Below are 14,922 nucleotides of genomic sequence, written 5' to 3'. Positions count from 1 at the left end.
TTACCACTTTGTAGATGTGAGCAAAAATGTGCTGTTTTTGGGCGTGTCCTTTAAAATGCAAATGAGCTGATGAAATGCAAACACTGATCACAATAATGGTGGTTTGATGAAATTAAAACTCAATTGTGCTGTCAATTATTATTTATCTGCACTAAATGGCAGTGTCATGGTTGTATAGTGCAGATTAAGGGGAGGTATTATTATAATAAAATCCCCTTCTGACATCACAAGGGGAGCATATTTCAATGACCCATTTTTTTCACATAGAATGGTTTACCAAAACTTAGTTACTGGGTTGATCTTTACCACATTTTCTGCACTGGGGACCCAATTATAGCATGAAAAAAGTCAGATTTTCATGATATGTCCCCTTAAAACATTAAGCCAAAAAAATACAAAATTAAACGTTTGTGGTTGTCAAGATGTCATCATGATTACAGATTTCCAAAGATACTTGGGAGTTTGTTTAGCAAAGATCAGCAGCTTTAAATCAAAGACTGAGAAGAGCAGATTTACTGCAAAGTGATCAATTTATTTGCATAAAGTTAATAAGACGTCACATCATTACAGTCCAGCTAAAGGCACAAATCCATGTCCTGTTTCAAATCTTAAGATGTTACTGTCACTCAATAATTCACATGACGGAGATCTTACAAGAGGTTTTCTGAGGTTTTAAAGAGAGACGTCCAATGTCTGTGTAAACCGTAGTGTGAAATGCTGCAGGAATGAAATCTCATTGGCTATCTTGACTGTAGACCACGCCCACTTGTCTTCTGGCCTCATCCATGATCTCAGCCAGCAACGCAGAATCTGCGTGAGACATACGTGAACTCTCCTTCAGACCTGCAAACAACAAAACACAATAAAAACAGCCGAACTGAACCCAGATCAGAAGATCTTAATCCCAGCATGTTAGTGAATCTCATGACAACTGTATGGGCATTCATTCATTACAAAATCTAGAAAGAAGACATCAAATAGATTATATAAAACAAGCAAAAAAAATGTGTTTTTAAAGTTATGTTTTATTCTGATATTTTAATGATAAATCTAAGCATTCTGTTGTTACTGTAGGGAAAGAAACAAATAGATTATTTAAAATCTCAATGACATTTGTGCACAAGCATTTATAAACCACAGCAGTTTTCATCATTCTATTACTGTTTTAAAGGAATTAAAATAATATTTGGGGAACATGTACCTGTTAATTTAAAATACTAAAAGAGGGGCTCCATTGTATTAATATTTTTTATTATCATAACTTTACGATGAAATTTGAGCATCTGTTTGTGAGATTCACGGTGTCCTGTAATAAAGTTACATCAAAGTGCCAACTTGTGGTTGATACTACAGACTGCAGATGAGCTGTTATTATATATATATATATTTCATTACTGCTGTCTTTATCATATTTCTACTATTACAAAAGCAATAAGCCACTCAAAGCTGTGTTTCAAATCTGATTTAATCGCAGTAAATGAGTATTAAAACACTGCTTCACTTCATATCCAATGTCACATCTTTACCCAATGTTCCCACTCGAAGTCAAGTTCCCTGACTTTCCCTGACTAAATAGCTGAATATCCATGACCTTTGTCTGGGATGACGTGAGCCTGGATAATGTAGTGTACACCTTGAGTTTATAAAAATGTAGCTTAAATGTGTGAAATGAAAAAACAGCTGATTAAATTGTAGTCAGACTTGGAGAAAAAATATAAAATTCCTTGAATTTCAATGTCTGGAAAAGACGTTTTAAAAAACCATGATATTCCAAAAATTTCATGACATGTGGGAACCCTGGGAAATGCTGGTAATGTAGTCTTAGTGCAGGCTAAGATTTGTACCTTGGAGTAAACAGCGTCTGACCTCCTCTGCTTCGTACCGCATGCCTGTACTGTTCATAAAGTTCAGAGGCAGCTCAGGTTCAGGAAGGGGATAATGACTCTCCACACCGTTTACAATCAAAGACGTCGGGCACCACATGTGTCTGGGAATCTTAATAAACACAGCACATGCTTACAGTCATAAAATATACAATTACTGTAAACAACAGAAATGTTTGGAAGGATTTAGTCTGTGCTGTACAGCAATCATTTCAACTATATTTAAACACATATGAATGCAATTACAGTAATACATTTTAAAATATTTATATTACTTAAGTTTAGATTAACAGAGGAGATAGATGGAATGGAAAGTATCTTATAACTCAAAAGATTTAAGTCCATACTTATTGGTCATTGGTAGGTTGTTAATTGAATGTTAAACATAAACACAGACATTTAGAAATACATTTGTCACTTTTTAACAGACCTTGACTGTGCCTTTGGTACCGACGATGAGAGCCTCATTTGGAAGCACTGCAGCGATTGTACAGGTACACACGGCCATTCTGTGTCCAGAAAACTTCAGCGTGATAATCATTCCTTCATCCACACCTAAAATATTTCAGAATAACAAAAAAACTCCTGACATACAAAAAGTTTTAACTGTTTATATACATGATTCATGTTTATGATTTAAACAAGCTATTACTGTAAAATTCACATTATTGAAATCTAATGATCCCAAAATCTCATATTTACATTTTCAGAACTGGATTACTGAATAAATCAGACGTTTCTATTATCGTCATAAAGGCACAAACTAACGTGGGGTTAATCGTTACAAGCTAAGGCTACTTTACATATTTATTATTTCCAGGGTTCCCACACCTTAGTTAAATTCAAATTCAAGGACTTTCCAAATCCAATACCCTCAAATTTAAGGACTAAATGTGGGGACACATTTCAAGTGAGAGCAAGGTTACATCGTGTTACCTTTAAAGATACATTGTTACAGTTCCCTTTCGAGGGAACTCGCGCTGCGTCACTGCGGTGACACTTTGGGGACGCCTCCAGGGGTAAGTGCGTCTGAATGTGTAGATCAAATTCAACCAATGGTGAGGCTTAACGACAAAGACAGGGTGACGCGGGAGCCAGGAAGTATATCACTATCTAAAATATTGACTAAGACGGCGTTACAGGGACCCAGGAAGTATGGCAAGGGAGATGCAGCGTCTCGTTCCCTTCTCAAAGAACAACAGTTACATACGTAACCCGAGACGTTTTCATGTGTCAAACACAACTATACAAAAAAGCATTTTGGTATGAATCAACATTCACATACAGAAGATATAAAATGACCTGTATCTATTTATATTTTTAAAAACTTCCTAGGACCCTGAATTTTTTCCACAGATTCACAAACTTTCAAGGACCCATGGGAACCCTGCTTTAATTTCCTGATGTCGGGTTCAGCACCTGTATCCAGACAAAACCCAGTTGCTTGGACAGACTCAGGTTTCTCTCCATTATACACCATCAGCACAAACTGCAGGCAGTAGATGCCGATGTCGAGCAGAGCGCCTCCTCCCATCTCTTTCTGTACGGAGCGTGGAGTATTCATGAGATTCACACCGAAATCTGCACGCACCACCTTCACCTCCCCGATCTCATTCTGGGACAGCAGTCGACTGATCTCCATTGACGCCGGAAAGAATCGCGTCCAAACAGCCTGCAGAGGAACAAAGCACTGTATTCAATCTCACAAGAGCTATAACACAAATAACACCTTTGGTCATTACTGGTTTGTGCTTGTATTTAAAAAAACAAATAGTATTAAACTTCTTCAAGTAACAAGTGTGTGATTTGTTGAAAACAAGTGTTTGTTTTCACTTTTTCCGTGCAGACAGTAAGATCCTGTCCAGAGATACATCTATAGACAGTGACAGTCTTATGACTTAAGCCAGCACTGCTGATTTAAATCTATATGATCTGACAACATCCACTCACCTCCATTAGGAAAACATCATTATGCTTCGCTGTGGCGATCAGCTCCTTAACTTCTCTCAGATTCATAGCCAGTGGTTTTTCACAAAGTATGTTCTTCCCTGCGTTCATGAATAAAACACCCAGCGATAGATGATGAGGGTGGATGCTGCCAACATAAACCACATCTGTAAATGAGTCAAAACACTTCCATTATAATCTTACTGAGTTTTACCACAGACCTGTATGATCTGTATGATTTCTTCATCTAACTTTATTTAACTGTACAATACACAAGTTAAACATGATTTCAAGTGTGATCACACACTGTTCCGGGATCAGTTCAGGACTCACCGATCTCTTGATCTTTGGCCAGATCTTCATAGCTGCCGTGCGCCCGCGCGATGTTGTGCTTTTGCGCGAACTCCTGAGCGCGCTTTAAGTCACGCGCGGCCACAGCAACAACCTTGTAATGAAACATTTGATATTATGTATACATCTATACCATTATATATAAGATTAAAATAAAGAAAAGACGTATTTTATTCAAATCAAATGTTTGTCCAGCGCACAGATCACGTGATCCGATGTGTTCGACTTCATGCAAGCGGATGACGTTAAAGTTCCGCGAGAGCGATTCGAATTTAGACTTCTACGTGTGATTTCTCGATTCGCTCTCGCGGTACTTTGACGTCATCCGCCTTGTCAGTTCTTTATCGCTGCATGAAGACGAACAAGTCTGCTGACTGTTGGCTTTTCTTGAATCACATGTGTCGATTTATTTACTTTTCAGATTAAATCAATACATGCACGTGTATGTTAAATACATTAAATAGTTTCATATTTGAAGTGCACAAAATGTCATTTGTTGGTATCAATGATTTGTGTATCAGTTTTTAATCGATTAACGCGTTATAACAGACTGTGGTTTGTCATTTTCCTTCACTTTGATCGAATTGCAAGGGCATAATGTTAATACATAAGATGATTTATCTCAGCCCCTTTACTTATAAATTAGTTAAAATCTGATCTAAACATGAATCTGAACATGAATGTCTTGCTCTGCTGAGGAACATCAAACTCTATCTGGGTTTTTCAGAGGACGTCTGACATGTGATGTTTGTATGTTTATGAATGTTTACCTGGTGGTGTTCAGGTGAAAGAGTCTTCAGTGCCACTGTAAAGTCATGACTGATTTTCCCTGCGCTACAGATTCCCCATCTGAGCACCATTATGCAAGTATGGCTCGTGGAGGAGGAGAAACTCCTGTGAAAACCACGAGAGGGCGGTGCGGTGGGGATAAACACTTCAACCAATAGGAAGCTGTATTGAGGTCACATGACCGTGTACTGTATGGTCACATACAGAGTTATGACATGATTTGGCGTACAAATATTGTCACAGAAAATGCTTAAATAACAGGTGAATACATATAAATTCAGATAAAGAAAATCATTGTTGAAGACAATTCTAATAACAACACAGAAATAAAATATCAAAATCAGTTTGGGTTTGCATAAACTAAAATGTACAGTTATAAGTTCCATAAGTGAGTAAGAAAAGTGCATAATTTAAGATACATCTTTTAAAAAATCATTATAGTATTTTAAAAATAGTGTAAATTTTTTTGTTCTTTACAAGTCTTAGAGATAAAACAATTGATCTAATTTCAGCACGAAAAAAAACGGAAAATACTGAAGGGATTTAAAACCATTTTTGTTTGTGGATTAAGAATTTGGCATATAAAAAACATTTTGGGATATTCACAATAGAAAATAACATCTTTGATAGTGAAGCTATGGGTCATATTTACAGAGCTGAAAAAATAAACACTTAAATTAACCCAAAATTGCCTGGTTAAATCAAAATCATAAAATATTTTTGTATTAATTTCTACAAAAATCAACGCACACCCCTACAGCGTCATCAGCGTCTTTTGAAAACTTGCCTCATGAATATTAATGACGCTGGACGCTCTAGGAACGTTATCGTGCAGTCAGATGGAGAAACGTAAGCATATATTTCCATATTCATCAGCGTCATCGCGTGGCCCCGCCTACCAAAACAGATCGGCGTGTTTCGCTGTTTTCGTTCAGCAGGTATATTTTCTCTTTTAAAATGTCCACATTTGTAACAGCTGATATCATATTAGATAAGACCATTATTCTTTGTTATTGTCGAATTTTCTCAAAACCTTTATCGTGTGTTTTGAAACAAGCTGCCATGTTGTTTGCAGAGCAATTCGACTGTTGCTATTATGATTATTGCTGTGTGTTATTTTAATGTTCAGCACTGAATGTAAATACACTCATTTTATTTGTAAATACACGCATTTTATTTGTGTGTTATGTTCTTTCATGTCAAAGAGAAACGTGAGGTGCCGCGTGCTTCCGCATAGTAATGAATTCTCTATAATGTGCTGCTTGTGTAAAGAGGGCGTAAGTAAAAACTTAACAGTGTCTTCTATGGTAAAAGACATAGGATAATTTCAAAACAATGTAATAATCTATAAAGATCTCAGTGAATGTCTGCTTATGGTGAATAATACCAGATTACTACTGTTTTCATTGTTGCAACACAAGCAACTGTGGTGTTTTGATGGAAACATTGAGTTCTTGTAGAGTTTTACGTGTAATTTATTAAAATTTACAATGACATATTTAAGGTATGAGCAAATCAGAGAACTGAAAACCATTGAAAGATTTAGTTGTTGTGCAGGGCTTCATGAGAAGTTTTATTTATTGTGTACCTCAGGACAGGGGCATGTTCAATCTCACACCGGTGCGCAACGTTTTGCTACGGTTTCCGGGTTGAACGACATGTTTCCTGGAAACGGTGTGCAACGGAATGCAACAGGTTTTAGAAGCGTTTTCTCTTGTTTGGTGGGTGTGTCAGAAATGTCAGCCCAATCAGCAGCAAGATGTATAAAACCACGCGATAGTAAAGAGACAGCTCTCTCAATGGGTTCAAGTTGGAATGTTGTCTTTCATTTTGGACGGCAAGGTCAGTGATTGTAACATCGAGGGTATTTTACAGTATTAAACACACATTTATAACGATTTCATCAGGCTTTAGAAACATTTAAAAAAGAACACAAAGAATGGCCTCTCAGCTACCGTAGTTGCAACTCTTGCGTCATCACAACAGGGTGTTCAATGCATCACCGTTTCAGTTTAATAAACGTTGTGCAACGTTTTGTCGGGGCTGAACGCAGCCCTGATCAGCAGGAATAAGTTATCAGGGTGTGGACCTTTGCCAGACTGCTTTATTTTTGTATCGAGTTGACATGCAAACTAAAGTTGAATCTTGTCTTTAGTTTCTTTTCTTCTCATTATTCAGAATCATAATATAAGTTCTGCTTTTAAATGAAAAATTAAATTTCTTCTGAATATTTGGGCATCAGATCCTTTAGTGGGATCGAGAAACAGTTTGTGATAGATCGTCTTGCAAAACATTTTTAACCAAACTGTAATGCAATACTGTTTAACTTGCGCAAGACTCTGTGTTTTTTTCTTTCAGTAGGCTTACATGTAAATAAGGCAGAAGATCAGGAGAGTGTTCGAGTGTGAATAATCTGATGCACTAAAATAACAAAATAAACTCATTATCATAAGATCCTTTGTATCAAAAGGCATAGGTTTGATTTTTTTGTATGCATCTGTGAGCTAAAGTCGTTTTTTTTTTTGTGATTTACTGTTTCCTGCATAAAATCATTCAACTGAATTTTTTGTGAAAATATAACCTTGATATCTTTAACCTCCTAAGACCTGGGTTTGGTTTGTCTTTTTTTCAGATTTCTACCAGCTATTTTGGGGTTAGGAAGAACCTATAAATATAATAACCAAATTGTTTTCTAAAAACATGAAGCAATGTAATTGTCCATGTTTGTGTACAACAGGTTCCAGTTACACTGAATTGAGTATTGTGGTGCAAACATAAAGAAATTCATGTCCACATATGTGAACATCCAGGTATTATGAGGTTAAAGGTGCCAAAGGATGCATTAATTGATACCATATGTTCAATTGTTCTCTGATACCTACATAGAAGGTTTGTGGCTTTACTAAGTGTAAAAATTATCCAGAGTCAGTTTTTCATGTCCATTTACAACCCTAGGATTTGTCTTTAGAATGAAATGGTCTATTATTACCTTATTTGAAAGAGTCATGAATAATAATGTTGATCTCTGCTCTGATTGGCTGTTTCTCCTTCAGTAGCTCTGTGTGTGTGTAAACAGATCTTATGTTTGAGTCTGGATCAGATTTTAAGGAATAATCAATTTTTGTTAAAGGACGTTTCTGAGTGGTAAGTTTGTGTTTTTTTCAGTATGGACCTGCAAAACGTAACTGTAACATCAATAGTAGAACTTCAGCCTAAACACTAGCATATAACATTAACTAGCATATAGCGCTAACTCTACAGTCTCAACTTTATTTTTAGTGTTGTAACAACATTGTACTTAATTTAATGTTGGGGTGTACATCTCGGTACGTCACAGTTAGTGTTATGTTAAGATTGGTCTGTTTTCCAGCAGTCTTTTGCATGCATGAGGTTTACATAAGAAGGAGCAAAAAATCGTGTTTGAGATTATGTATGTCATTACCATGTACACAACTCTTATTATTCATCTGCCGCTGTTTGAGAAAATTAATGAAATGTCATGTAGACACAGGCTGAAAAATATTTATTTACACCCTTATTTTGTATTATCAAGACATTTGGTAAACAAGAATATATTAAAAAACTTGCAATCCGTTTTGCTTGTACTAGCGTATGTTGTAAGTTTATATAAAAAAGTTTTATCAGAATTTGTCTTAATTATAAATGACTTTAAAATGTCTATTTGTGTGTGTGTGTGTGTGTATACATATTATTAATACAATTACAGATCGTTTTGGTTTGTTTGTTTCTTCCAGGAAAACATTTATATGCCTCACATAAGGATGGATTTTCTATTTGTTATCTTGTACATCATTCTTACAGTCACCTTCCCAGTGCATTGTGGGAAAATCCTGGTTTTTCCTCACGAAGGGAGTCACTGGATTAACTTGAATGTATTGATTCAGGAGCTTCATTCCAGGGGCCATCAGGTGACCGTGTTACGGGCCCTCGACAGCTGGTACATCGCAGAGGATTCGCCCCATTACATCTCCATAACAGTTCCTGTTTACCTGGGGAGCGATGACAAATTCTACAGCAGTTTTGTTTTTAGACAACTTGAGATTAAAAGACAGGGACAATCTGCATGGACCAGATTCAAAATGGACATGTCTCTCAAAGAAAAGTTCTCTGAAGTGCACAAGAAGATCTGTGAAATGGTGATCCACATCATGGAGAAAGATCCCGTCCTGATAAAACAGCTGAAAGAAACCGGTTTTGACTTGATGTTGACTGATCCGGCTAACGGAGGAGGTGTTGTACTCGCTCACTATCTTCATCTTCCTCTGGTGTTTAGCGTACGCTGGACGGTCCACGGAGAGGCGCATTTTGCAATAGCTCCATCCCCGTTGTCTTACGTTCCCGTCCCTCTGTCTCTGTTGACGGATCGCATGACCTTTCTTCAGAGAACGTATAACATGCTGACGTACGGCATGCGGCTTTATCTATACAGGAGCATCGTCGGCCCGCATTACAGTGCACTGTGTGCCCGGTATTTTGACCCCGGTTTGGATTATTTTGAATTATTTCAAGCTGCCGATATTTGGCTGATGACTGTGGATTTTGTATTTGAGTTTCCACGCCCGACCATGCCTAATGTGGTTTATATCGGCGGATTCCCTTGCAAGCCTGCGAAAGACCTTCCGAGAGATCTTGAGGATTTTGTGCAAAGTTCTGGAGAAGATGGAGTCATCATAATGTCTTTAGGAACCCTGGTTGGACAGCTTCCACTTGACATAGCAGATGAAATGGCGGCTGGTTTCGCTGAACTTCCACAGAAAGTCATTATGAGATACACGGGAGAACGGCCATCTACTTTGGGCAACAACACTTTACTAGTTAACTGGTTACCGCAGAACGATCTCCTGGGACATCCTAAGACTAAAGTTTTTGTGTCCCACGGAGGAATTAACGGTATTTATGAAGCCATTTACCACGGTGTTCCCATCGTGGGGTTACCACTGGTGTTTGATCAAGATGATAACCTCTCAAAAATGAGATATAGAGGAGCGGCGAAAGTTTTGGACATAGCCACAATAGATAGACATATATTTAAAGAGGCTTTACTGGAAGTCATAAATGAGCCGTCCTACAGGACAAAAATGCAGAAACTTTCTCATCTCCATAGAGACACACCATTAAAACCACTAGAGAGCGCCATCTTCTGGACTGAGTTTGTCATGAGACACAAAGGTGCCGCTCATTTGCGCACCGAGGCCTATAAAATGCCCTGGTATTCATATTATAGTGTAGATGTTGTTGCGTTCTTAGTGTGTTGTGTTTTATTGACTGTGTTTGTGATGTTTAATATCATCAGGTGTTTATGCTGCAGGTGTGGAAAGAGGAAAAGGAAACAGGATTGAGTGTGACCAGGAAAAAATCAGGAAATGTTTGGGTACATTTAGTAATATGGTACATTTCTTTGATGATGAATTGTAAAATGTTCTCAGTTGTTTTTTTTTTTTGTTTTTTTTACTTTAATATGTTGTATTGAACATTGTAAAAGTCATGGGTTCAAACCAAGGGAAAACACATACTGATAAAAAATCTATACTACTCTATGTTACTTTGTAATAATTCGCTTTGGATAAAAGAGTCTGCCAACTGCATAAATGTAAATTGTTTCATTACTAAATAATAATGTTTAACCTTTTTTTCCCTTTTTGAGTGTGGGTGTGAAAAGTGGATGTGCACCTTCAAATTAATATAATACTGGCATTATTTTGGTCTAGAAGCCTAATCTTGGCCTCATTTTAAAGAAGACAATTTAAGGATTTGGAGGTGAAAAATTAAACACAAATTTAAATTTATTTTAATATATATGCAATAACATTAATTTGATAAATAAAATGATAAAAGCCATAAGTCTCAAGTAATTGTGATCCAAATTTCAAGCTAAAATCACAAAAAATTTGGTTTGTGTCACTTTTGTGGTTTTACCAACAAAGGCCACTAGGTGTCATTGGTTTGCTGCATACTCTTGTCACAAACTAATAAATTATTATGGCTGCACAATAAATCCAATGTGATAGTCATGCACATCTCGTCAGTAAAGCTGGTTTCTTGATTTGTAGTAAATCATCATCACCCACTACACAGGGCCGTAGTTCACTTACAAGCTGAGCCATATCGCGTAGATTATCACAGGTGATACATCCATGATTATCAATGCAAAATTGCCCTGATTATCAGTGAACTACGGCTCTGTGTAGTTAATGCCGCTCCATCTGAAAGCAGCTGATGGTGATTTACTTCTAATCAAGAAACCGGCTTTACTGAAGAGATGCGTATAACTATCACATGCGATTTATCGTGCAGCCCCTGTCACTGCGTTATATGGTACAAATTCGCGTTTTCTCAATGAATGAATTACGGTGAAATCTGGGCACATCCAAAAGCCAGATGGCGCTCTCGTGCAAAAACTGCATTTGTGCCACAGAAGAAGGAAGTATCATTACAAAATGCTATTCCAGGAAATATCTAGAGGAATATTTATATTGCTGTTCTTCAAATTGTTTCAGGTATTTTCATGATAATAAAGAATATTTTGAATGATTTTGTTTGGCGAGTTTTGCTTTTTTAAATGCACGTTGTAAATAGGGTGACCATACGTGCCATTCTTCCCGGGCGCATCCAGTCCAGGATTTTGTGTTCGTCTTCTGGAAGTTGTATTTGTCGACCACATACATCATAGAGGATTATTATTATTATTACAGAAAAGCAACCATTACATTTTAAGGTAAGAATGAAACTACGATTGTATATCTTATGTTTTTAACTGAATGGCGTATGTGGTCAACAAATACGACTTCCGGAAGACGCACCGAAATCCTGGACGGGATGCGTCCGGGAAGAATGGCACGTATGGTCACCCTAGTTATAAACGAGTCAAACTCATAGTGATTTTAGATTGATAAGGATTTAGATTGATAATTGATATGCATTCCTTTGGGAGGCTGGGTCATGTAACAAAAACTGTCACTACATCATTTCTATCATAGATTACCTTGAAATATGAAAACTACATTCTTGGAGCTTTCCAGCGATATATAGTTTATCAAGGTTTTTTAGGTTTATGAATAGGCTTTCAGTATTATAAATATGTAATAACAAATTGGGCCCACTTGTGGTAAAATGACTCACAGTATGTCAATCTTTTCCCAAAATGATGACAAATGAAAACTAGATCCAAACTAGAGTAAAAGTAGGCATCCCACTGGTGGGACAGTGACATTTAGCAGGATTATCAATGTTTTGAAGCACACTCAAAAAATCAGTGTACAAATAAATGTGCACATTAAACAGTAGAAATTATTTTACTATAGAATATTTTTTTTAGTTTTCCCTTTTTAGAAGTCATTATTAGATCAAAGCAGCTGCTGTGTCCTGCCTGTGACGACTGTAATGTTACTATAAGTTAACCTACAGGACTGTTAGTTTAATAAAGATGACACTTTATGGGTCCATCAGTAATGCTCTTACAGTGAAAGTCTATGAGACGAGACATACAGAGGGTTTAAAAACAGAGATGTGAAGCCTGCAGTTTTGGTAAAATGTTTATTGTTCTGTACAAAAAAAATAATTAAGCACTAAAGTGTCTTAAGGCATCAGTTTAAGTTAAGAATTGAATAGTGTCTGGTTATATATTATCATTATAATTATTTTCACTCTGTTACAGTCAATCTATGCTCTTCTTGCACATATCGGTTGTTTCTCATCCAAAGGCTGCAAACCTTGTCAATCAATACAGTATTGATCAGCTCTAGTTTCATGATAACATGATATTAGGTTTACATCAGTATGTATTTATAAAGTCCTTAGACTTCCATTGTATGTGCATTTGTGTTTTTTTTTATTGAATTTGAGGACCAGAATTGATATGTTGTTATCTGACAGCAGATGTGATGAGTAGATGATGTTAGATGGTATCAGCGGGTGCTGTACAGACTCATCTCTGCCATATTGACATCTTGAGTTTCCAGCTCATGCTGACAGCTCTCTCGGATGACGTAGACCACCAGTCCAAAACAGATGAAAATAAGAAGCACTATGCCAATAACCTGTAAACAAGACAGGTAAACTTGATGACTTACTTGAGTTATTATGTTATTATGTACATCGGGCACTAAAAGACTAAAACCAATGAAAATATTCCTGCAATTTAGGTATTAAGGGCTTGTCACACTATCCAAACTGCACCCGGGAGTGTTTGACCCCCAAAATTGTTTGACTAGTGTGATCGCTCTGTACGGTGCCCAGGTGCAGTTTGGTTTGGACAGTGCGAGTGTGCCAGAGGTGGGCTCCAGCGCGGTTCACTTGGGCTCAGGCGCAAAATGAACAATGTTAAAAACTTCAGATGCGCGCAGCAGGGTTATGTGAATGTCTGAGCTGCACAAGCAATATGATGGCATGTGAGAGGGCTGTTTGTCATCGCGCACCAAACGACTCCAAATAAAAACACTAACATTACGATAGGCTCCAGTATTAAGAGAGCACTTTACTTTGTTTTCTTCAAAACAATCACATCCTAATGACGGGTTTGGATCGCCCAAATAGTGCGACTGCATGCTTCTGGAAGGGGGGACAATCGTGCTCAGGTAGAGTTTGGTTGGGGCCCATATTAGGCCCATGGACTGCGCCCCTTAATAGATTTTTCCATTACAAATGACAGAATCTTTGCCTTTGTATGCTTTGTACAAACCCTGTAGTTCATTAGTGAACATTTGTACTTTTATTTAAAATCCCAACACTTTAAATTTTTCCCCAAAATTAAGATTTTAGAGATGTTTAATGTGGTCTCAGACTGCTACAAATGTATTGATGTCTGTATACTCCTACAAATGTAGGCTACAATACAAGTGAAAAGTTTGGACATATCTATTCAGTGTGTTTTTTAACAGTATTAAAGAGAACAACAAGTGCTGATTTTCCCTTAAGCCTACTGAAAAAAAAATCATACTTTTCTCTTTTGTATTTGACTGGTTGCGCATGAATGCACTCCTGTCATCTCCAGAGTTAAGTGCGTAAAGGCGCACTAGCGCGCCCCTGATTTAACGCGCCCCAGTAATTTCTCACCTGAGACTCGACAAACAGCCGCTGTGAGCGCAGCATGAGTTCCTGAGGGGGCACGCGCTCTTCTTGCGTGGGTTCGCACCATTTCTGCGGAGCGGCTTTATCCACGATCACGTACCTGCCGTGCCAGTCTGTCATGGCGCACGCAAAGTACTGACCGTCCAGAAAGAGCAAGATCAGCCAGACCACCGCGGGAACGAGACTGGACAGAGAAAGAAAGCTCGTGCACAAGAACTCGCACCTGCAACCCTGGATGATGATCATGAGCGCGAGAGCCATGACCGCGGGAATGATAAAGAACGCGGAGGAGAAGAGTCCGTTCCACACCGGATTACACGGACACTCGAACTCCAGCTCCACTAACTTCTCCAGACCCATCAGGATGAAGCCGAAGGCCACGTTGGACACGAGTGGACTCTCGCTCAGTTCATCCTTCAGTCGCGCGAGCCACTGCTGTGGACTTCCCATAATACAACAGCAGAAAGTTAAAGTTTTCCGTCACAACATGTGCAGATGTGCAAGAACGCGGCTTTAATTCATCACCCGCCTCTCTCATCACATTTACATTCACCTATTGGCTCTTAAGGAAGGTGGGTTTGTCGTCTGTGACCTCGCTTCTGCAGATGATTGGCTCGCAACGGGATGCAGGTGTGGCTTTGATTGGGAAAATTGGAGGGAAAATCTGCTGCTGTTATGACTGCAGAAATCGACACATGTAAGCATTATTCAGTCTCAGTGCTTTATTTATACCACTTATAATTACCCTAGACTCCTCTTTATAGAGTCTTAAACCAGAAAACAAAACTCTTCAGATTTAAATTTGATCATTTTACTTTTTTTGACAGAAACAAAACCTGAAGCAGAGAGAAATCACCTTATGTAG

The 14,922-nt window shown here is 37.9% G+C and overlaps 3 protein-coding genes across 5 annotated transcripts; 1 reads left to right on the top strand and 2 right to left on the bottom strand.

Moving 5' to 3' along the window:
• Nucleotides 1–91: 91 nt before the first annotated feature.
• Nucleotides 92–11,524, top strand: ugt5f1 (UDP glucuronosyltransferase 5 family, polypeptide F1). 3 transcript variants are annotated; one of them, XM_065257910.2, is made up of 2 exons: nucleotides 92–161; nucleotides 8,805–11,524. In XM_065257910.2, the coding sequence occupies exons 1-2, from the start codon at nucleotides 107–109 to the stop codon at nucleotides 10,328–10,330; spliced, it is 1,581 nt and encodes a 526-aa protein (XP_065113982.1). In that variant the 5' UTR covers nucleotides 92–106; the 3' UTR covers nucleotides 10,331–11,524. The 3 variants fall into 3 exon arrangements, with proteins under 3 accessions (XP_065113982.1, XP_065113980.1, XP_065113981.1); XM_065257908.2 differs by lacking the exon at nucleotides 92–161 and adding an exon at nucleotides 5,837–5,908 and having other exon boundaries at nucleotides 8,726–11,523; XM_065257909.2 differs by lacking the exon at nucleotides 92–161 and adding an exon at nucleotides 8,034–8,114 and having other exon boundaries at nucleotides 8,726–11,523.
• dhdh.2 (dihydrodiol dehydrogenase, tandem duplicate 2) lies at nucleotides 512–5,071 on the bottom strand. The gene is made up of 7 exons (XM_065257911.2): nucleotides 4,952–5,071; nucleotides 4,164–4,275; nucleotides 3,834–3,997; nucleotides 3,303–3,555; nucleotides 2,314–2,438; nucleotides 1,845–1,995; nucleotides 512–843 (listed from the first exon to the last, which is right to left on the bottom strand). Exons 1-7 carry the CDS (start codon nucleotides 5,039–5,041, stop codon nucleotides 734–736), a joined length of 1,005 nt encoding a protein of 334 aa, XP_065113983.1. The 5' UTR covers nucleotides 5,042–5,071; the 3' UTR covers nucleotides 512–733.
• A 1,114-nt stretch (nucleotides 11,525–12,638) lies between the features above and the next one.
• On the bottom strand, nucleotides 12,639–14,439 carry LOC135739776 (uncharacterized). Its single transcript, XM_065257819.1, has 2 exons — nucleotides 14,043–14,439; nucleotides 12,639–13,027 (listed from the first exon to the last, which is right to left on the bottom strand). Exons 1-2 carry the CDS (start codon nucleotides 14,415–14,417, stop codon nucleotides 12,896–12,898), a joined length of 507 nt encoding a protein of 168 aa, XP_065113891.1. The 5' UTR covers nucleotides 14,418–14,439; the 3' UTR covers nucleotides 12,639–12,895.
• Nucleotides 14,440–14,922: the final 483 nt, after the last annotated feature.

This window comes from Paramisgurnus dabryanus, chromosome 9 (assembly GCF_030506205.2).
Source record: "Paramisgurnus dabryanus chromosome 9, PD_genome_1.1, whole genome shotgun sequence".
In the NCBI taxonomy this organism is placed as follows: domain Eukaryota; kingdom Metazoa; phylum Chordata; class Actinopteri; order Cypriniformes; family Cobitidae; genus Paramisgurnus; species Paramisgurnus dabryanus.
Note: the sequence above shows the minus strand (reverse complement) of the source record. Positions and strands in the feature narration are given on the sequence as shown.